The sequence below is a fragment of the Perognathus longimembris genome, chromosome 4, assembly GCF_023159225.1.
Source record: "Perognathus longimembris pacificus isolate PPM17 chromosome 4, ASM2315922v1, whole genome shotgun sequence".
Taxonomy (NCBI): domain Eukaryota; kingdom Metazoa; phylum Chordata; class Mammalia; order Rodentia; family Heteromyidae; genus Perognathus; species Perognathus longimembris.
The window spans coordinates 68,157,552-68,181,721 of NC_063164.1; the positions used below are offsets into that span (position 1 = coordinate 68,157,552).

The 24,170-nt window shown below is 41.7% G+C and overlaps 1 protein-coding gene across 4 annotated transcripts in view; it reads right to left on the minus strand.

Annotated features, from left to right (window-relative positions):
• Fmnl2 (formin like 2) overlaps nucleotides 1–20,711 on the minus strand; it is a 279,290-nt gene extending 258,579 nt beyond the window's left edge. For all 4 annotated transcript variants that reach the window (XM_048345456.1, XM_048345458.1, XM_048345457.1 and 1 more), the window contains exon 1: nucleotides 20,159–20,711. In XM_048345456.1, coding sequence (XP_048201413.1) covers nucleotides 20,159–20,275 — 117 coding nt within the window. In that variant the 5' untranslated portion in view covers nucleotides 20,276–20,711. The remainder of the gene's footprint in view (nucleotides 1–20,158) is intronic.
• Nucleotides 20,712–24,170: the final 3,459 nt, after the last annotated feature.

A 24,170-nucleotide genomic window follows, 5' to 3' on the forward strand; every position in this document is an offset into this window, starting at 1 on the left:
GGGCGAAGGACCCCGGCATGTATATATCACCTGATCTGGAAGGAATTGTTTTACAGTTAATAATCATAGAGGATATAAGCACTGTAGACTAGAGTGGCAATGTACATTAAGGATAAGATTTTTATTTGTTTTTGAAAAAATAAGAAAGCAAGGGAGGGTGGGATGAGGGGACAAGGGGAGAGAAGAAGGGAGAAAAATTAGGAAGGGGATAAGGAAGGGGAGAACAGGTATGACAAGAAGTGTATTTGTATTCACTACCTTAAGCATGTAACTATAACCCCTCTGTACATCATCTTAACAATAAAAGAAAACAATTTTTAAAAAAAGAAAAATGGCCTCGTGTATGTATCTACTGTCATGGTAGGACCACAATGTGTGTGGCACTTTGTTCATCTTCCCACCAGTAGTGATTGAGTCTTACTAACTTTTTGTATTGGCTGGCTTGGTACCAGGATCCTCCCAATCTCAGCCTCCCATGTAAAAGGATGACAAGAGCACTGGGTGTGGTGGTACACACCCCAGCCAAAGAGGAAACAAGCTGAATCTAATTTTGAGGGGATGATCATTCAAATCAAGTTGAAGAACATTCTACAAAACAACTGCGCAGTACATTCCCAAAGTGTCAGGAATGTATCAACATTCCCACTGGTAACTTTGCTATTAAAGTGGTAGTGTGTGTGTAATCCTGCAACTCAGAGGTGGGACAAGGATTTCAAGTCTAAGGCCAATCTGAGCTATACACATAATGAGACCCTGTCTTTAAAAAAAAAAGGAGGGTGGCAAATAAAAATACAGCTCTATGTAGGAAGTGAAGACCACCTGTACGACACATGCAAGCTGAAACAAAACAGTAGAGAGTCACATGTTGACCCTCAGCTAGGAATGTATACATCAAGCAACTCAAAATTCTCATATCTTTGGGTTCCATGAACACCCATGAACCTATCATCTATACTGATTTGGAGGGTCACAAATGAACAAATTCATAAGTCCAGAATCTACAAATTATGAGAATAAACTGTAAATAATATGCTACATTCACTCAAAAAGCATAATTCAAAAATTACAACTACATGTATCAATGTAAATCCTTCAAAAAGATTAAATCTAATGGTTAATCTCCAAGATTAAAAAATACACATGGCTGTTGTACAAATTCAGAAACAAACTCAATTATTTTTTACATGTATGCCAGGAATAACTCAAGATAATTCTTCTCTGAAGGAGGGAATAAAACAAGGCTGGGACCTTGTTCCTATCTAAAAACATTTGACTTCATTTGGTGTTGGGATATTTTATCCTATTATTCTGTTATGTTGGGGCAATTCCACTACAAATATGAACACTGGGACTTCCCAGTTTTAAGTGCATGCTGTACACAGCACACGCATTTACCACATTAAGTTGTGCGAAAGATTTCCTCATGAAATTGCATCACACATTTAACAGTGTGATGGACTACCCTATTATAAGGATCTGTTTACACAGAAGGAAAGAATACTTGTAAGAGAGATGAAAAGGAATGAGACAAAGGGTCACATTTTCATTTCTCAATGCACCCTAGGTATCTGCTGCGCCTTTGAAGTTCCTAGAAGTTTCTTCTGAAAGGACTTCATGCTGCACAAAATTGAACAAGCCAGAAGCAAGCTCAATCACTGAGACAAGAGAAAAACCTAAACCCTGAAAAAGTGATTCCTGAAGTGGGAAGCAGGTTTAGAAGGAAAGCTCTTGTCTATAAACTACCACAGGGAAGATAGTTGCAATAGCCAAAACAGGATTATTTCAAGGATATTTTCATTGGAATAAAGCATGATTTTCTTTTCTTAAGGCAGTGAAATACCATCTCACTCCCAATTCTGTTTCTGCTAAAGACAAAAAGAAACTTTTGGGATGCTGTTGTTTCCCTTATAACTCTCCTCTTTGTTCATTCTTGGCAGTGACCATCACGAGCATCAGGGTAAAGTCTAGCACCTCACCAAAAATACCAGAATTGTGATTGATGTGTGATGCAAAAAGCTGTCAAACTCCAAAAAGAATGAGTCACAGGCAGGCTAAGGTTTTTGTATCATAGTATAATCCTTTTCATATGGACATTTATAGACTTGGTTTATTATGTCCTTTCATGCAATTCTAAGCTGACTAACAATTACAGCAAACCGGACAAGGAGCCTGACAAAATGGGCTCATACCTTCATTACTACAATCAAGAAGTTAAAACTAATTGATATGGAAACAGAGCACATGAGCATGTGTGAGCACACACACACACCCAAAGAGAAAAAGAAGAAAAAATCATGCACATAGCTTCAGCTCACATAAGAACCCCCTAGGATCTGTGAACATCATTTTATCTCACAGGATTCTGACAGTGCTATCCAATATCCTTTTATCTTACTAACTTAAAAAATAGGTTGACACTACAAAATTTATGGCAAAAGTGGCATTTTATCATGTGAGGAAAAAAATGTATAATTTTCCTCATCAAAAAGTGAGGAGGGGCTTAGAATGTGGCTTAGGGGCTGTGAAGGTGGCTTAGCAGTAGAGTGCTTGCCTAGAATGCATGAAATCCTAGGCTCGACTCCTCAGCACCACATAAATAGAAAAGGCCAGAAGCGGGGCTGTAGCTCAAGTGGTAGAGTGCTAGCCTTGAGCACAGAGAGGCTCAGGGACAGAGCCCAGGCCAAGTTCAAGCCCCAGAATTAGCCAAAAAAAAAAAAAAAGTGATGGGGTAAAAAGTGTATCTCTAGAAAATTCTAGGCTTTCACTTCCTAGAACAATTGTGTTCTTGATATGAAACAATGATGCAGCTTTTACTGACCAATGTTTCCAAACACAATCAGAAGAGTAGATGTACACAAGTCATACGTTGTCATTAACAGAATTCAGAAGAAAGTCCAAGTGATTCCATCCATCTCAAAATGGAGCTGGTGTCAAACAAAACTTCAATAGCAATTTCTTCAAGATGCAGATGTACTTTCTCATGGGAACTAGTTGCTTCATGGTCATGGTGCTGCACACAGCATGGTGGTTATCTGCCCTGTGATAACACTAACACTTCCAGTAAGCCTGAAATGGAACATTCAATGAAATACCAGGGGCTTTTCCTAAACAGTACATTCATATACTGGAGAAGATTAGTAAGTGCAATCTTAAGGCAAAAATAACACATGCAAACCACCATCAGTTCAACTCTAGGCATGCTGGAGTATGCTTTCTCTTGTAATATTTCACCTGTGAGGGTGAAGATTTAACTAAAATGACCTATGAAATAGTCAGTAGAGTCCCGAAATTACAGTCTAGGCCTTAAAGCTAGGGCTTTAATAAAGTCCAACAGAAAGTGAGGGAGGGGAATAAATGGAGGGAGATGCATCATGAGTTCAAAATCAACCCAGGCAAAGTTAGTAAGTCCCTAGGTCAAAAAAGAAATTACAGTAGAACACTTGTATACCAAGCACAAAGAAAGCCCTGGGTTCACATGCCAGTACTGCCAAAAGAAATCAGAACTACCACTTTTTGTGAGGTATTTATCGGAGCATCACAACTTGACTACACAATCCATGAAGCATTAGTTTCTATCCATAATACCAATTTAATCCAAAGATCCCAATCTTAGGACAGATGTAGCTAGGTGGGCCAGCAGAGGTCAATGAACTCACTGTATATAGCACAATTCTGATTCAAACTCAGGTCTAATGCCAAACCCTATGTTCATAAACTAGCTATTTTTCAGAAAAATCTTTTTAAGTGCTCTTCTATAAGGTCCAATGCCAACCCAAAATTCTTACAAATAAGTTCTTTTGGAAAGACTTGTAAGCTTTCTAGTAAAACAAGAATTGGCACTGTCTGGGTATCCGATGCTTGAAACTAACAGCAATTACTATTTGAGACAGACTCCTCCTCCACGTGAAAGGTTGACCCTAGTATTAGGATTTTTTTTTAACCAGATTGTTTCACGCTATCTACACAGACATGAACATAGGCTCAGAGCAAAATTCACTTTATATACCATGTATTAACAACTCTCTGCCAAATAGTCTAGATTAATAAACTTCACTTAAAATGTTAGGAAACTTGGGGCTGGGAATATGGTCTAGTGGTAGAGAGCTTGCCTCATATACATGAAGCCCTAGGTTCAATTCCTCAGCACCATATCTATACAAAAAGCCAGAAATGGCGCTGTGACTCAAGTGGTAGAGTGCTAGCTTTGAGCAAAAAGAAGCTAGGGACACTGCTCAGGCCCTGAGTTCAAGCCCCAGGACTGGCAAAAAGTTATGAAACTTTTAACTTCACTATGTCTTCTATCATATATATATATATCATATATATCATATATCATATATCATATATATATGAAAAATACCTTTATATATTCCATCATCAGCCATGCTCCAGTGGCTTAGGGGCTACTCAGAAGGCTGAGATCCAAAAGATTGAGGTTAGCACATGCACCACAGGCCCATGAGACTCCATCTCAAAAATCACCGGCAAAAAGCAGGTGGAGGTGTGGCTCATGTGGTAGATCACCTGTGGAGCAAGCATGCTGAGCATATGTGAGGCCTTGATTTGAAGCCCAATATTACAAAAAGTAAGTCGGGAGTAGGTAGTAGGTAGGTAGGTAGGTAGGTAGATACAAAGACAGACTCCTATCATCTCTATTTTCAAGTATCTCTATTCCATTAGGCAGTTAATATTTCAAAGGTATTAACTAAAGGGACTGGCAAGTCAGCAATGCTTCACTTGGTATAAACACCCAAAGAGAACACTGGTTGACTGGATTTTTTAAATTACATGCCATTTGATATTTTTTAAATAAACAATCCTTATAATATTATAAGGGATACAATGCAAGAAAGTAATGGTTGTTCTCACAAGGAAATCTATTAACTGACACTGTGGGCTGAGCCAGGGGCTTACTGCACAACCTTCAAGCTGTAGCAACACTGCCCTTTTGCTAGGAACAGTTACAAAAACAACACTTCAGAGACAGTTGTCTGATCCAGCCTGAGAATGCACTCAGACGACAACTATTACTAGAAAAAAGCTAACTTAATCACAAGCTTATTAAGCCTTTATTGTTTCAACAGTGGACAATGAGTGGCTTATTCAACCAGCTCTTATTTTTCTTTTTTTTTCCTAAGAATATATAATTAAGCATGGCGCTGGTGGCATATGCTTGTTATCATAGCTTACTCAGGAAGCTGAGATCTGAGGATCGCTAGCAAGCCCAGACAGGAAAGTCTGTGAGACTTTTATCTCCAATTAACTACCAGAAAACCAGAAGTAGCACAGTGGCTCAAAGTGGTAGACAGCTAGTTTAGCCATGAGCAAGAAAAGGTCATGGAGAGCACCTAGGTCCTGAATTCAAGCCCCATGACCAACAAAAATCAAAATAAAATAAGTAAAAGAATAATTACTGTTGGAGGTAGACACATAAAAACAAAATAATATAAGCTGAAAAGATGCTGTATTTACCAGCATAGAAATTTCTATTTATCTTGAATTATATTGATTATATTTGTACCCAATTTATAGTTTATATAGCAATAAACTATATGTTTATATTTTTGGAATACTGCACACTACTTTCAAGTTGACAGATTTAAGATTTTCAACTCAAATATCCACTAGAAAAGTATGTCCTCAGGCAAGTTACTTAACTTCTCTAATCCTGAGTTTCTCGTATATGAAAGGGGGATGCATACCTACTTCTCAGGCTTCCTGAGCTACCTCTCATGTTTACTGAAGTGATCAAAGATATGGACAGGCCTGAGATACAATTCAGTATTAAAGTAGTTAATATTTGCAAATCCCTAAGTTTGTTGATATATACCCATACTCATTCCCAAACCACACTCACAGAAATTCATATGTTGAGTGCAGTAGTAAACACCTGTAATTCCAGCACTCAAGAGGCTGAGACAGGAGTGATGAAAATTTTTAAAAAGAGGAAGTACACAGTAACTGATCTATGTTGTATTATTACTGTTCATGCATCAAATCTACATTTAAACCCACTTGACGTTGCCTCAAAATCTTCACAGGGACACATGGAGATGCTGTGAGACTGACTGATCTAACTCCATCAGCAAGCAATAATGTATTAGAATTTCCAACCTACTGTTCTCCAGTCACTGCTAGAGGTTCAAGAGTTCCTGCTCAGAAAGGCTGGAATACCCAGACAGTTGCACATGGACTATTGAAGTTTCTCCTTTAGTAGAGCTCAAAGGTTCCCAAACTTTAAAATAAATTATGAATACTTTCTTGAGGGGCTGGGGCATGACTCAGGAGATAGCACACCAGCCTCAGAAGTTAAATGCCCCATGTTCAAACACTGAAAACTAGAAAAGAAAAAAAAATCGTTCTAGGGTTTAATAAAAAGCACATATACTGTACTTCTGTGGGCTACTTAAAAGATTTTAGGACTACCTTAACTACACACAACTTTTATTTTTAACTCCAGAACCAAATCTCTATATAAAATTGTTGTATTCTTTTAAATCATTTTATAGTGGAAAAATTTTTTACAAGAATTCAAGCCACACACTAGTAGCAATAAAGTCATTTCTTCCTTCCTTACCTGTCTCAGGTTCACAGATGGCTTCAAAAGAGGCCCTGGCCCATTATAAGGAGAGGCCTTGCATAGGCCACTTACCCTAATCAGCACTCCATTCCCAAACCACATGTTCCACACGTCAATGACAAACATGAAAATGATTGTTTTTAAAGTGTGCAAATTTAACACAAGGCAAGACTGTGACTACACAAATCATTTACACGAAATAGCAGTTAGGACTGTCAAGGGAACTGATTTGAGAGCACCTAACTTGGAAGTTTCCCCACAGGCTTACTAGGTCTGAAGCCCATTGGGCTGAGAGCATCCCACAGGCTGTTCACTTGTTCCAGGGTCCTGGAAGCAGGCTGTCTCTTAAGCAGCAGGGAGGAAACAAATCACAATCCCAATGCTCCTTCAGCCTGAAGCTCCTCCTGATCAGAGTACAGGAGCTGCCAGCTCCTCATCACTAGTACCTTAGGGAAGACCATACCATCTCACATCAACCCATTTTATTTTCCTTCTAACCGTTCCCATAATCTCAACAGTCCCATTAAAGTACCTGTGTATTCTTTCCTGTCTGGATCCCCCAGCCTCCTCTCACTTGAGAGCCACCCCTGAGTCTGCCTTCTTTAGTATTCTCCAGCACCTTCTACACTGCCTGGCACACAGAAAGAACTTCTGGACTGATCGATTATAAAGCACAAGCTTTTCTTAAACGTATCTAATGAATGAAACCGCACAGTGTGGAATGAAGTGTTGTGTAGCACTGAATGGACTGGACAGGAATCTCACAAGCCTGTTCGCCACTTCCTATTCCCAGGAAACCTTTCCTGAATGCTCAGAGCACAGTACAGCATGTTCTCTCTGAGCCCTAGAGCTGGGTCCATCTGCAACTGTACTGATTATGCAGCTGCCTGAGGGTTTTTGTTGTTGTTGTTGATCTTTGTTTTCCTAGCTCCATCGTGAGCCCTAGAGAGCAAGGTAAAGTTGTGCAGCTGGTAACACAAGCTGAACTCTGTATAGAAATAAAGTAGCCATTGTATGGAAATAATTAACTTTGTCCAGAGGGCATGCAAAGACTGAGCAAGCATACATTTAATGACATCTTATAGCTAATTCCGGCCAAAAAAAAAAAAAAAAGGCATATAATAGAAAGCAGCAGGTTTTCTCACCAGACAGTCCTGGGAGTCAATTCCTGCCTCCAATCCAGTATGGTACACACACCTGTAATTCTAGCATCCCAGAACCTAAGGCCAGAGGATTCCAAGTTTGAAGCCAGCCTGAACTACATGGAAAGGCTATATCTCAAAACACAAAGCAGAACAAAATCTAGATTCCATTACTGGGTACTGGTCTCACAATCTCATTAGTTTAAGGAAGGCATCACCTCCCTGGAAAGTTGTTAAGAACACCAGAGATAACGCTTTATAAAGCATCTAATGACTTGAAAAAGCTAATAAGCACCACCTTATTCTACAGTGAAAGGCTCCCTGGAGTTTTAGTGCAAAGACATAAAACTGGAACACAAGCTTCACTGCTTTCTTCTATAACTTCAAGCCACATATTCTCATGCCCTATTTACCTCATTTCTTAAAAAAAAAAAAACCTTTACAATCACAAATGACAATTTAAGGCTCTTTAAACAGCAAAGCACAAAAATGTCAAACTAAGTAATGCTGCTTTTAAACCTGCTTTATTCCAAATATAGATACCGCGAAGAGGGAGTTACTCTAAGAAAGGTCTGGACTGCTATCCTATCCACTCGGTGACATCATGACAAACCAAACCTGGCTTTAAGGACAGTGATAAGCCAGATTTTCTTTGGCCATCTCAACTCCTCCCTCCTCTGGTTCTAACTCATGACTCTTCTCTTAAGGAATCAAGAGGAGCTTGCTACCTTGGGCACTAACTATAATGAAGTGATACACAACATGCCAAGATAAGAATGTGTGAGAACATAATCTCAACACAAAGACAAGTTGTGTGCAATTAACAGTCAGCCACAAGTGGTCTGTTCAATAACTTCTCAAGCTGCTAGCTACTGGAATTCTCTAAACCACAGCCTTGTTCAATGGAGACCCTCCCTGGGCCACACCCAGTGCTGGAGAAGAAGCTACTATCCTTGCCTTCCAGCAACCAGCAGAGTGAACTTGCAGACAAAACAAAGATGTAAACAGATGGCTGAGATGGTGAAAAGCAACTACAAAGCTAGAAACACAAGCATCTCCTTAGTTTATAGTCACACCACACATGAGAGATATATAATCAAGTGCTTTGAGAGTCAGGAAGCTAATTCACACAATAAAGAGATCAAAGTAAGGGGAGTTGGCTTTCCCACCTTCCCCAAGCTGATGTGGGCCCAGACAGTGGCTTGAACTAGGTAGAATTTCAGAAGACAGTTGAAAGCTGCATATAGATTTAGTAAGCAGAAAAGCTATTTTATGTAAGAAAATCACCGTGGGAAAAATTATAAAGGAGAGACGGGTAGGTCTGTTCTGGAGACAAGGACAAAAGCAAGCCCCACATCAGGTTCCTTCCTATAAGGGAAAAAAGAGGACACAGGTCTGACTCAACCATGCCACTTTGATGAGAAGGGCTGAGCACAACTCAATAGTTAACAACAGAGTAAGGAGGGTAAACTTAATATTAACATGGATGGCCAAAGGACACTCAAGTTGAAATAACAGAACAGGGCTCTGAAGTAGAAACTGTACAAGATAAATTTCACCATCTTATATCATTTAATATTTTAACAGCCACCAAGAAAGAAAGTAAAAGCCAAAGGCCATAATGATGAAAGGCAAAATACAAAATCTGTAACCTGTGAGTGCCTAATTGCACAGACTGGTACCCCAAACTGCAAATGCTGTTTTCAGTGAGAAAATCTCCCCTTGACTCACATTTAATTCTAGGAAAACAAATCAAAATGTCCTCACAGTTTTACAGAAAAACGAGGTATTATTCACATTCACACCAAAACCATTAGTGATCAATGGTGACATTTAACCAACAGTATCAGGAAATCACTGTACATCAACACTGCCTGGTATTGCACTATAAGTAAGCACAGTGACTGCTTGCACTGGGAAATTTCTTAAAGGAAGTGGTGGAAACCACCTGATTAGAGGCATTTAGAATCCAACCACAGGCACAATCCTGTGGCCTACTCTCCTTTACCTGAGCACAACCCCTAAGAAGGTACAGCAGGTGAGAGACTGTAGCAGGAGAGGCAAGGAGCCAAGTCTAACCACGTCTGAAAAAGCATCTGCGAGGGTAAGATTCTAGCTCCTCAGCTGAGGACCAGTTACCACAGTGTAGTCAGTCTAAAAGAGACTGTTTTTAAGTGGATGATTAAGCAATATCATTCTAAAGAACAATTTATTTGGTCAGTCATGGGGCTTGAACTCAGGGCCAGGGCACTATCCCTGAGCTTTTTTTGTCCGTCCCCAAATAGCTACAGTTACAGGTGTGAGCCACAGGGGCCCAGCTAAGAACATTTTTTTTAAGTAATTGTTTAACATTTCTTCCTTATCAACAAAAAAACTCAAAAGTTAGCTAAACTTGGGACTTCTGATGCTATGGAACTAAAATAAAAATGTGTTTAAAGAATTACATTAGTCTGAGCAGTGGCACAAGTCCCTAATCCTAGATTCTACAGTGGCAGAAATCTGGGAGTCTCAGTTAGAGATTAGAAGCTAGTTAGAAGCAAGTGTAGGTATAAGTTTGTGAGACTGTATCCCAACCTACAGGTAGGCGTAGTGGCACACACATCATCCCAGGCTACAGCAGAAATGCAATGGCTGGCCAAAGTGAAGCATGCTTGTCATTCCAAGAACAAAAGGAAGCATTAATAGGAGGCTCTCAGTTTAGGCCCGTGAGGGATAAAGCAAGACTATCTCAAAAATAACTGATGCATGGAGGCACAAAGGGTGAACAAATGCTGCAGTAGTACTCACTAGACACTAATGTTGAAAATGAACTCCGCAACTTGTGGATGGGTGTGGGAGGGAAAAACTGGGAGACAGTCAGGGAAGGGTTGATATTATCCAAAAACAAATGTACTCATGGGAAGGGGGGAGGGGGAGCTCATGCTTGTAATCCTAGCTATTCAGGAGGCTGAGATCTGCAGATTAAAGTTCAAAGCCAGCAGGGACAGGGAGGTCCATGAGACACTTATCTGCAATTAACAACCAGAAGTAGCTCTGTGGCTCAGTGATAGAGCTAGCCTTGAGTAAAGGCTCAGGGACAGCACCCAGGCCCCAAGTTCAAGCCCCTCAACCAAAAACAAAACAAAACAAATAATAAAACAAAAATAAAAAATAACCAATGCAAAAAGGGAGGTTGGCAGAGTGACTTAAGTGATAGAGCACCAGCCAAACAAGGGTACCTCAAATCCCAGTAGCTCCTAAAGGGGGAGGGGGCAGGAACTACTTCATGAAATGATTGGGAGAGGGGGTAATTCCTAAATGATATAGAGATTTCTGAGCCCAACAGACTTTCCAAAAAGTCTGCCTTGAGATTCATGCATTCTACTGTGAAATATTAGGGAAGACTCTAGAGGTAACTGGAAAAGTCTACAAACCTGGTAGGCCACACACAGCTCTAAATGGTCTCTCCAAGTTAACTGGATGCTCTCATTAGCTGGCAATAGACTGGTTTTGTGGCAAGTCCCAGTGTATCTATCATCAATGCCAAGTTTATGGCATCCTAGTCCCAAGACATTAGGACTGAACTACTTTCCAAATTTACCAATGGGAAGTCTTTTGGAATAATGAACTCTGACAAATCAAAATGCTCAACTGTTATCTAACAGAGAAGGCTTTCTCAAAAGAACCACAAAGCTTTCCATATCAGGAAAAGAGCCAGAGCTGATGAAACAAACTGTTTACCTGACCCATTCCCTCTGCATTCTGCTCCCAAGATTTCACAAAGTAGACTCATGGTGCAATTTACCTCACTGGACAAACTGAGTGCTACAGTCATGCATTTGATTGTGATATATCCAACTTTTACTGTCAGTTATTATTCTAAATAAACAAAAAAACATTGTTCAAGAAAGGCAGATGCCATTATAGTCATCTTCTTTACCTTTGATGTCAAAATGAAACCCATTATGGAGCCAGGTAAAGTGGCAAATGCCTGTAATTCCAGCCATCAGGAGGATGAGACAAAAGGATCCAGGCTAGAGACCCTGACCAGCCCCCCTCCTAACAAAATCAAACACCCAAATTAATAGCTTGTTTCCCTTTTTCTAATTACTAGAAAATTTTATCTGTTCATAAATCATCTACATCTATTTCCTTGAGAGATCTGTACTTTAGATAAGATACTAGTTGCTTCTATTCTCTTTCAGTTCCAGAAAATCACATACACTGCCCTCAAAGCTAAGGCCACAATGCTAAAGATTATGAATAAAAGGAATGTCTATTTGCTTATGTTTTAACTCATAAAGGAGTAACTAGAGTCTTATTCTGAGAACAATCAGCTCATTCTTGACCTAGCATCCTATTTATCTTTCTATTCCCAAAGCTAATTGCTTACATAAGCATGCCAATTTGCCTTGATTATAGGATTCTTAATAAATGAATGTTGTTTACATTTCACAAGTGTATTTGAATTTCACTCCAGGAAGCCAAGCTCATCAAGTCTTTGTAAGTGGCAAAACCAGAGATCAAAGCAAAAGGCCTGCATTGAACCAACAAACAATTAGGCTGTAGAATAGAGACCCAAGCAAAACTACAATGAATCTATTACTTGCTCTAAGCCAGAAGTACAACTCAGGGTCACTGATCAATCTTATATAGAACTGTCTCTGTAAATCTTCATTTCTGTAATTTGATGGTTTTTCTTAGTTAACTAAGTCTACCATTCATTCTATCTTTCTCATCACTGTTTTTCTTGAATCAAGCACATATATCCTTGGATTCTTTTAACTGTTCCCAACTTTGCCTAATTTCGCCAAATTTTCTCATATCTGAAACAATCCCTTACCTATTGCACTCATCATCTTATTTTTCCACTAGTTCTTACTCTCGTGCTTAATTTTTTAGGTAAGATGGAAAATGTTTTCTTTCTAGCAAAATGACTCTCAACTAAGGTTGTACATTCAAATCTTCTATGGAACTTTTTAAACTCCTGGGCTAGGTATGTGGTTCTAGTGGCAAAGTACCTGCCTACCAGAAGTGAGGCCCTGAGTTTAAACTCCACTGCATAAGGGGCTGGGGATATGGCCTAGTGGCAAGAGTGCCTGCTTCATATACATGAGGCCCTGGGTTCAATTCCCCAGCACCACATATACAGAAAATGGCCAGAAGTGGCGCTGTGGCTCAAGTGGCAGAGTGCTAGCCTTGAGCAAAAAGAAGCCAGGGACAGTGCTCAGGCCCTGAGTCCAAGCCCCAGGACTGGCCAAAAAATAAATAAATAAATAAATAAATAAATAAATAAATAAAAACTCCACTGCATAAATACATGTGTATGTGTGTGTACATATATGCAAGTGTGTATGTGTGTTTATATATGTATCTATGTGTATATATCTTACATATATGTGCCAAGACTGAAAACTAGTTTAACTTTTCAATTCCTTCTTTATCCTACCTTAAATAAGTTATTATACCAAACTGTCATGGAAAAAGAAAAAAACAAGAAAAGTCCCAGAGCAAACAATCAAGACTTGAAACTTGTGGACACTTACTATTTTCAGGTATAGTTTAGTGACACCTTGGTATCCCACAAAAATAGACATCTAGCCAAAAATGTATTTGACAATTTTCCCAAATCCATCATGCTTTAGTAGAAATCAGACAATGGGAACAATCTATGACTTCTGTGCCATAGAAATTGGGCAAGAGAAATGACCCTTGAGTACCACTACACTAGAGGAAAGTTGTCCCAATTTTCCTGAGACCAGGATCTTCAGGCTTTGTGGTTTTAGTGTCTGTAACAATGAATACAGGGGCTCAGATATATAACAGAGCTTCTTCAGCAAGGAAAAAGTACACTAAAGTTACATGTCAAAGAATCAGCAGCCAATTACAAACTACACAAGGACATGGAAGATGTGAAGAGGAGATCACAAAAACTACAGAAAGTTTGTCCTAGAAACTATAAAGTTCATGATCAGGTACCTACTTGATGGCATTAATGTTACGCTTGCTGATTTGTTTTTTCAAGAGTGTGACAAGAAGCTGGGTGGGTGCTGGTGGCTCATGCTTGTAGTCCTAGTTACTCAGGAGGCTGAGATCTGAAGATCAGTCAGAAGCCAGTCACAGCAAGAAAGTCCAGAAGCCTTATCTCCAATTAACCACAAAAGGCCAGAAATAGAGCTGTGGCTCAAGAAGTAGAGAGCCAGCCTTGAGTAGACTTCCTGAGATTGGGATGTAGCTCAGTGGCAAAGCAATTGCCTACCAAGTGTAGGGTTCTGGGCTTAATCCCCAGTACCAAAAAGAAAAGACAAAAAAAAAAAAAAAAAGCCTGGCACCGGAGGCCAGTTCTGGAGGCTGAAATCTGAGGATCAGTTTGAAGCCAGCCCAGACAGGGACATCCAAGAGACCCGTATCTCCAATTAACTACTGGAAAACCAGAGAAGTAGATCTGTGGCTTAAAGTGGCAGAGTGCTAGCCTTGAGCAAATGAGCTCAGGAACAGCAACCAGGCCTGGAGTTCAAGCCCCATGATCATCAATGACAACAACAAAAAAAGAAAGTACACTTCTGTTTGTTTGTCAGCATCAAATACCATTATATCACCAAGTGGAGACTTGTTATTTCCACACTTAGAAAGGGATTCCCCACCATTCTGGCCCCACAATCCATGAGGCAGCTCTCCACTGCCAGGTCTTCCCTGGGCATTACTTCTGAATCTGTCATTTCAGTTGAAAACTTCAGTACCTTCTGGCCAGGAGGACAGGGTGATTGGGGAAAGGAGAAGCAACTTTCCCTATAGTATGAACAGACCGAATTTTAATGGGAACACAAGGTATGAGCTACCTCTGCTTCTGCTATTAGAGTAGTAAAAAGCTAAAGCTTACAGGAAGCCTCTCTTCAGAAATCATGATCCCAAAGTCTAGGGACACACTTCTGGTTATTGAGGAAAGAAGAGACAGGACGAAAGCCACGCTACAAGAGGGACTCTGTCAAGCAGTAGCATTGCTTGTTCTCACCTTCCCTCCTAAGCTCTTCCAATCTGTTCTTCTACAAGGGTTCACTGTTTTGTCCTGAAACTAGGTAACAGCACCCTCTTACCAAAGGAAAGACAATCATCTATAAGCAGTGCTTCTTGTACTGGTCATTTTTAGACAACTGTGACATCTTAAATGACCAAGTCACCAAGGAAATTCTAGCCCATCAGCCTAAATTTACTTGTTTCTTCTAGGGACACAGGAAAAGATCCTCCTCTACTTACAGATGCTCGAGAGTCATCTCAACCTGCACACATGACTCACTCAGAAGAGCATCTTTTGAGTCACTAATACACTTGCTGCATCTTGGCAGTGGGAAGGGTCTTCCTGTCACCAGCACTTACACATAGCTCTGGCTGAACAACTCTGACAGAGAATCCTTCCATTGTTTGACAAGTCTGTTAAACTAGTCCATCACAGGACTTTCAGTAGCTCTAGGGAATTCCACTCTCTTGACCACACAAAACATGGAAAACATCTTTCCACACAAAAGCTCAACACAACAAAAATTTGACCAATGGACCACAATGTATTATGTTCCTTCCACAAGGTTTACACTGATAGTGCTATGATTTCCATTATCAGACAACTACCCTCAGAATTGTGCCAAATTGGGGCTGGGAATATGGCCTAGTGGCAAGAGTGCTTGCCTCGTATACATGAAGCCCTGGGTTCGATTCCCCAGCACCACATATATAAAAATGGCCAGAAGTGGCGCTGTGGCTCAAGTGGCAGAGTGCTAGCCTTGAGCAAAAAGAAGTCAGGGACAGTGCTCAGGCCCTGAGTCCAAGGCCCAGGACTGGCAAAAAAAAAGAATTGTGCCAAATTTAATTCCTCTTCACAAACATAGAAAACCAAGAGCCAGGGAAAGGAGTTTCATTTACCCAAGCTTGTATAGCAGATAAGATTCTAAAATAAGGTCTACTGCTTCCTAGTCAGTAAGTTAGAGAATCTGATCAACTTCTATCTCAAATACTCAAATCTATCTTCACAGCTCTTATTGGTCTTATTAGAAGGAAAAAGATATGCTGACACTGATGATATACATAGCCCTATGTATCCAGTCCCACTTTGGAGGGGAAAAAAAAAACTTAAGCAGTAACTGCCCAGGGCGAAATTGTAGCAGTTCAAAAGTGTCAACATTCAGCCCCCCTTCCTCACTCTCTTTCCCTGACAGCAAGAGAAAGGATGTGAGAAAACAAATCAGCAGCATATGATGGCCTCACTACACTCCCACCCATCCATCTGCTCAACAGACCTTAGGCAAGTGTTCCCCATGAAGTGGTGAAAAGTGGGAAACAAACTTAGTTTTTACAACTTGACCTTCCTTGTCCCTTTCACAGGTAATTACACTGAAAGTGTATGCATTCTAATGACAAGCTGTTTCATCCCCTGGTTTGCTAAACCAAAACCCAAACTTTCCAACCAAGGCACTTCAAATCTGCCCCCAAAAAGAAAAACTAAACAGTACACTTTTGAATCACATCCATATTTAACTCTATACTGATGTAAAAGGTTTGACTTCTGAAGATAAATATCAAATCAAATACACTTCACTTCAAACATTTCAGTGAAATTTCTACAACTGTATACAATCTGAAACTTGCATTTATCAGATTTAGGAATGTTTTACTCTGATCCCAGCCCCTTTTCTTTTTATACCCTGAACTCTAAGTTTGGGAAAATGTAATATAATGAGGGAAGCCAGGAGAGAGTGAGGAACAGAGATTCAAATCTAGTTAAAATCCCAGATTGGTTATTTAATAACCAGATGACTTCAAGCCAGTAGGTAATCATTACTTAGGCATTCATGCTGCTGATGGCTGGAGTTACCAAGAGGATTTCATGAGGGCAAGTATAAGGCTTACTAACAAAACGCTGCCTTAAAGTGCTCCTACTTCTTCCCAAGGCAAAACAACTGCATTCATTTAGTGCAAAAAAAGGAGGAAAAAAAACTCAAAAGAAAATTGGCCCAAATTAATGAGCTACTAAGCCAGTTCTCCATATCAGACATGCGATATTGTTCTACACCATTACTTCCTAGTCTATCTTTTGTATCCACTTGTGTGGTATTAATACTGAAATTATGTTGATACTGAAAGTTATCCTTTACCTAGCTATTCAAAGAACCCTAAGAACAGCTCCCCAACTAAGGAATGGAGGAAATATATTTTCTGTTGCAGACATACCTTACTAAAAATGACTAAAAGCCAAAAGCTAGTAAACAATATTGTTGAGCATCTTATGGAAAGAGAAGTAGTCATGGACAAAGACCACTGTTTACAGCACCCGCTAAGACACATGCCTATCACCTCATATCCAGAAAGGGAAGTACAAAGAGATATAAATGATTAAATATACACATTGAGTTAGTAATCTGTTTTTCCTTAAATAAACATAACTTTCCAACCATTATTATAGCAATGCTGAAAACAAGATTAAGGAAGGAGGTTTTCCCTCACAATGAGTAAACTCAGGATCTAATTTTTACTAGTAATAATTCTTTTGCCCTCTCCTATGTTCTTTCCATTCATAACCACTAATTATTTTTCTTAGATTTATGCAATTTACCACATATGAACTGATGAGGGTAGGAGATAGTCAATGAGTAGGATTTTGCTCTATTAAGGGGTTCCTAACAGAAAATAAGACGATCACTTTAATTTTTATTTACTCCTCCCTTTTAAAGCCTTTAAATATCGTACAGTAGATGTTGGGAGGAATTGTTTTCCTAGCCTAAAATGGCACATTCATTATTGATGTAAGTCATACTTACAATGAGGTGCATGTACACTGTTCTGCACAGTATTATCATCTAGTTTTCCTCCTGAAATCCATGTGCAGTCTTTATTATATAAGAAATAAAACAACCTGGCATGGTGACCCATGCTTGTAATCCCAGAACAGCAGGATTGTGTGTTCAAAGCCAGCCTGAGCTTCAAACCATGACTCTGTCTAAAAAAGGAAAAAGGGGAGGGAAAAAAGCTGATACTACTAGTGCAAAGATAATATTCTTTCACTTACACACCTAAAAATCTGCCAACTAAACTTACCTTTCAAGCTCAATCTCAAGAAATGGTTGTAACTGACTTCCAGTCAAATCATGAACAACAAAAACAAAATTGAGAATGTTGAGTATATAGCACTACAAAAAACTGGCCACAAGAAAAATCAACACATGATACTAGATCATTTGGAAGGATTTTCTTTGATTCCACTCATAAATCATCCCAGAGCAAGTAGAGATCAGATGGAAGAGTAAACATCACTGGTCTAAGTGAGCTCCTAACACAAGGGTCTATAAGCTGAGATCCCAAAAGCTTTGTCTCTATTCAAAAAAAAAAAAAAAAAGTCAGCTGGGGATTTTAATGGGTTTTTTGTTTGTTTTATTGAGTAGCTCAGAATATTGTAAACATCTTAAAAGAACAACATCCAGAACTGTGTGTGACGCACAGTAGAGGAAAAGTAGCCACAACAAACAACCACCACCCCAAGGAGTTTGTGATGTACAATCATAAAAGTCCACACACTAACTATGGCTGCTAGACATAATGGGAACACAATTCACCATGTTAATAAAAGGACATCATTTTTCCAAAGATTAATCCATACCATGTGTTATTAATCAGCAGGGTAACTGAAAGCTCATGCAAAAAATGCTATCCCAGTTGAGCAGAACTTAATTGCATTATTATTATTATTATTATGGCTGTAGCACTGGTTTCCCTGTGTCACTAGCTCCACCACACACACACCACTACCAACCACCACCACCACCACCACCACCACCACAGCACGGAGGGAAAAATAAAAAGCCTAGAGCCTGAAGGTAAGAGCCATGTGCCTTTTTTTTTTTTTTAAGACGTTTTGTCTCCACAAAGGCAGCACAAGCATGCACCCAGACTGCCTTGAGAAGTAACTAAGCCTAGGCTGTTTCATTTCAGGATCCAATCTTACAGTGTGGGAGCAGCTGTGGGCCATCACAGAAGAAGCAACCTCATCTATCTCCCCCACTGAAAGACCAGTTTCCCGGTGGCCTGAAAAAGCTTGTGGCCCCTGCCCTCCTAGAGAAGATTAAGCTAAACTGCCTTCCCGAACAAAATCCCCATACCAAGGCAGCCCCTTTTGCAAGCCCTGAAGAAAGAAAGGCAATTTAAGTGTCTCAGTGACCATCCAGACCTCAAAAAACTGACTTCCGATCTAGGATTCAAGTCCTTTTCCAAGGCTGTTTAGGTGACACGCCAGATCTTGCAGGCAGGGTCAGATGGTGGGACTGCCTTCCAACACAAGTTCCTCTTTCTGCCTAGGCTTATGGGACTTGAAATAACTAACTGGGAGAAGAAAGATGTGCGAGTGTGAGACTAGGGACCAGTCCGGTCGTTTCCCTCCCAACATCCCTTAAAAGCTAAAGCTGAAAACGTAGTTCAAATCCTGGTCCCAGACCAAGTGTAGTTCAAACCCTGGTCCTGGCTGGGGAAAGCTGCCACACCCTCTTTGAGCTCACAGCACGACAGAACTGGTTGGTTAGGGCCCAGAACTAACTCCAGCAGGAAAAAGACAGAAGGAAGGTTTCAGAATCTTGGATTTGGGGAAGCTGGAAGGGTGGGAGACATTGAATGAAGGCCTTGGCTGCTGAGCTGGGGACTTGGCTTGGGGGTCCGGGGGTCGCCCACATCGTTAATATAGCTCGCAACGTCCCCGCAAAACTGCACATTTTTGTGTTTTATGACTTAAAACCAAAGGGTACAGCACACTAGGTCCCCCCCTCCCCCCCGCGCCTGGGGTTCTGCTCCGCTGAGGTTTCAGATGCCTCCTTCCCGCTTGGGGTCCCGGGGACCCGGACTCTCCCCTCTCTCCCGGCCGAGGAAGCTCCCCGCTCCGTCAAGCCGCGACGTCCACACTTCAAGTTGCCTTCACTCCACGCCGGGCACGGCGCCTGCGGCCGGCCACCTGCGCCCATCTGCCGGAGACCCCGCAGGCCCAGGACCTGGCGCCCAAACGATGGTCGGAACAGGCTCAAGGTCTGCAGGGTTTTCCTTCCTTTTTCTTTTTTTTTTTTTTTTAATACACAAAGCCTTTATCGGCTCGCCGCTCCCCCGTCCCCAGCCCGCGCCAGCTCCTCTCCACACGCACGCCGCACCTCCGGAGGTACGCGCGCGGCGAGGTGCCGCTCCCGCCAGACAATGGGTGAGGAGGCTGGTCGGGCAGCCGGCCCCGAGCCTCGGCCCCCATCCCAGGTTCCCGGGAGGGACTCAAGGGAGGATGGCGAAGCGCAAGGCAGGGAGACCACAATGGGGAAGGTAGGAAGGAGCCTCCCCCACGGGACGAGAGGCTCGCTCGCTCCAGGCGGAGGGCGAGGGGGCGGGGGGGTCCGCCAAGCCTCCCGGCCCGGGCCCAGATCCCCACGCCCGGCCGCCGCACACTCACCAGCACGACGGCGAACCGTTCCTCCAGTTCACCTGGCTCCGGCATCGGTAGCTTCAAAGGCACGTTGTGCGCCCTGAAATCGGTCTGCTGCGAATCCATGCTCCCGGCGTTGCCCATGTCGGCTGCGCGCTAGAGCCCACCGAGGGCTCCGGGCCCCCGCGTCCGCGTCGGAAATCACTCCCGCTCCCCGCGGTCGGTTTCCCGCCAGCCAGCGGACCTGCCCGGCTTTTCCACCCGGCTCCCCGCCCTTCGCCTCGCCCCGCGAGCGTGCCGCGCTCGCCGCTCCCTCAACAGCGCTACGAGCCGAGCCGCCCCCCGGCCTCGCTCATGCTCTCCGCCACACCAGCCCGGCTCCGGCTCCCTTGCCTCGCGAAGGGTCGTCAGGGCGCCGGGCGCCTCTGGGCATGTTGCTCCGCTGGCACCCCGCCCCCTGCTAGCGATCGCGGCCAGCGGGCGCGTGGTCCCTCTTCCTCGGCCTCCCGCCCAAGCCGCGGCCCCCGCGGACACTCGCCGCCCTGGCTGGCCACAGCAGCAAACACTCGCTCGCTAACCACCCTCCGGCAGACAAATGCAGCCCGGCGCAGGCGGACACAATGCCCCGTTCGCCGGCCCCCGCCCCCGGCAGGGCTCCGCCCACCCGCCCCGCGGACTGCCGGGACGTGTAGTTCCTGCCCGAGCTGCCCCCTCGCAGCGCACTGGGGCCGCACCGGCTCCGCAGGGCCGCGCTGAGTGCGACCCCGACCCTTTGTAGAAAGGCAGTGTGGGTGCCTCGGCCCTCCCTCGGCCCCACGTCGTGAAAGACTTTGAACGGAGGAATGAATGAAATGAAATCAACCAATCAATAAGTGACCGCATGCATTCTTATCTAAGTTTCAGAACTTTACAGTTTGAAAGGTCCGAATTGAAGGACACCTCTCAAATATTGGCGACCAACCTATATGTCATAAGATAAGGATGGGGAGAAGGGAGAGGACATAGGTATTTACAGCTTTTTCTTCAGCAGATATGTGTTCTTTAGTGAGACTAAAATGTTTTATGAACAAATATATAATTTGTGATAGCTACTGTCAGATCCTGGGAGTTACGTTAGGAAGATTCGATTCGATTCAAAACAAGTCCCTGCCAAACAACTAGTGTGCAGGAGCCACTGTGTTTCACAGTCCCCTGGTCTACACTGCTTTCCAATCTAGCAGAGAAGAACTACACAAATGACTATGCTGTGAATGAGATAGATACAGTGGTAGAGTGCTTGAGGAGACTTTGGAGATGATTCTTGCCTGCCCTTCTCATTCCTCAAAGCAGTCTTGTATCAGGTGTTTCACAGAGAAGATTTCACAAATACACCCAGCACTGTCCCCTGCTGTGTTTCAGATAATAACTACCAATTTTGAAACCTTGGAAACAAGAAGCAGTAAGGGCTATAGCTAGTTGCCGAAGATGTGGATTACAAGGGCCTTCACCTGGAGGAGGTGTGGCTGGACTCCTGAACTTGTGCCTTTTTTAGCTTAAAGTGTGGTTCCTGATCCTTATTGTGTGTCAATTTGCTGGGGAAAATGTTTAGTACAGCTACACGCACCATTCTGTCTGCCTATCACTGGAATCCCCCTACACTGAGAGCTGACACCTGGGAAGGTGTATTTTATAAAGCTCCTGAGGTGATTCTGATTATGCAGTTAGGGTTGTTATCATCTTGTACACACACACACACACACACACACACACACTATGCAATATTAGTCACAAAAGAAAAATGAAAGTTATGTCCTTTACAAAAAAATGATTGCAGGTAGAAATTATCAAGTTGAACAAAATAAGTCACTCAGAAGGACAAATATTGAATGTTCTGAGTTATTGTGGAGTTTAGAACAAGGACATAATTCCTTCATGTTATAAATGTATCTTGAAAGCTGGGCACCAGTGGCTCATGCCTGTAATCCTAGCTACTCAGAAATCTGAAATCTAAGGATTGAGGTTCCAAGCCAGCCCAGGGAGGAAAGTCTGTGAGACTCTTTATCTCCAAATAACCAGCAGAAAACTGGAAGTGGCACTGTGGCTCAAAGTGGTAGAGTACTATCCTTGAGCAAAAAAGCTCAGGAGCAGCAACCAGAACCTAAGTTCAAGTCCATGAAAAAAAAAACCTAAAGAAATAAAAAAAAATATTTCAATCCAAATATTAAAAATTTAAACCACTTCTGGACTTTTTAAAGAGTATATACATAAATCCAATTTCCAGTAAATATAATATGAATTCCTGAAGTTATACTGTATCAAAGTTAATGATAAGTAACTAATTTAAGATAGAAAAACACAGGTAGAGACCCACATCCTTAATGAGAATGAGTGAGAAATTATTTCAGATCAGGTGAGAAATTTCTGATCGACAAATGGATTTTTTTTGTGTGATTTCTAGACATATATTAGAGGATTGATTGACTCACAAGCCTAGACCACCCAGAGAATTACTTGTCCAGATGGGAAGGCTGGAATTCTTTTCTTTCAGTCAAGAAAGCTATACATTGATGGCTCCCTCTGGCCATATTTCTTCAAGCAACCAAGACTCTTTTCTCCCCTTTTATGTTATCACAACTAGTCTCTCTCATAGTCTCATACTTTGACAGAAGCCAAGGACAAACTGTACAAATCCATGAACCAGAAGTTCTTTTCTGCCATGTCATGGTTTGCCATCTCTAACATTTATTTGGTCACTATTCTAACTATTATTAAGAGTGAAAATAACTTGGCTCTGGTGGTTCATGTTCATAATCGTAGTTACTCAGGAGACTGATATCTGAAGATCGAGGTTCAAAGCCAGCCTGGGCAGACAAATTCAAGGGACTCTTATGTCCAGCTAACCAGAAAACAGCCAGAATTGGAGGCATTGCTCCAGTGGTAGTGTGTCAGACATGAGCAGAAAAAACCAAACAAGAGCATGGGGCCTTGAGTTCAACTCATACTGGCAGAAAAGGAGAAGGAGGGAGAGAATGGAGGACGGAAGGAACAAGAAGAGGGGAAATAGGGGAGGAGAAAGAAGAAGAAGAAGAAGAAGAAGAAGAAGAAGAAGAAGAAGAAGAAGAAGAAGAAGAAGAAGAAGAAGAAGAAGAAAATAAATATACATAGAATTCTATATATTGTGTGAGATTTTCACTAACCCATGAAATTTTTGTTTTAGAAAGAGCACAAAGAAAACCACAATATTTCTTTAATTACGAATTCTTCCACTATCCACACATATTAGTTAGACAATCATTGTAAGACATTTTTCACAGTGATCACTAGCAAATATAATTTACTATAACTGATATGGTAAAATATTGACAAAAAAGAAACTATCTCCTACAAGTCTCCACTCATCTCCCAGGCAAACTGAAATATTAGAACATCTATCTTTAATGTGCCAAGATCTAGAAGCAAATGATAAGGATGATAATGGTTGTAACTGCTATCAAAGAAGCTCTTCCATCATTAACAAATACTACTAAGTCAGCCTTCTGAGAGATCAGAGCTGAGTTTTACTGGCATCTCTGGAGATTTTAAGGGTTAGGAACTGCAGGTAATGATGTAAGCTGAAGATCCTCCCAGTGTGTGTAATTATGTAAATGAGGTAAGCAGTCTGGCTCAAAATTCTATAGTTGTTGTGTCTGAGACTGTACAGGGAATAGCATTGCTCAGTTTGTATTTGCAACAGTCCTGTGAGAGTCACAGGGCCGTCTATATCCATTTGAAACATATTTATTGAGCATAATCTATGTACCAGACACTGCTCATGATTTATCCAATTGTTTGCTTCATACAGTCATCTTTAAACAAGGAACTTATGGACACAGCTATTTTTCAACTCTTCTATTTCCCCTTCCCTCCTGAATCAGTCAGGAATGCTTTTGCCACCCAATTAGTATGGGTATAAATATTATATATTTCTTATGTATCAAGAAATCTGGAGCCAGATGGCTGCTAATTTTTATTCAGCAACTCCATAAGGTTAGGGCTAGTATCTGTGTGATGGCTTGATCTT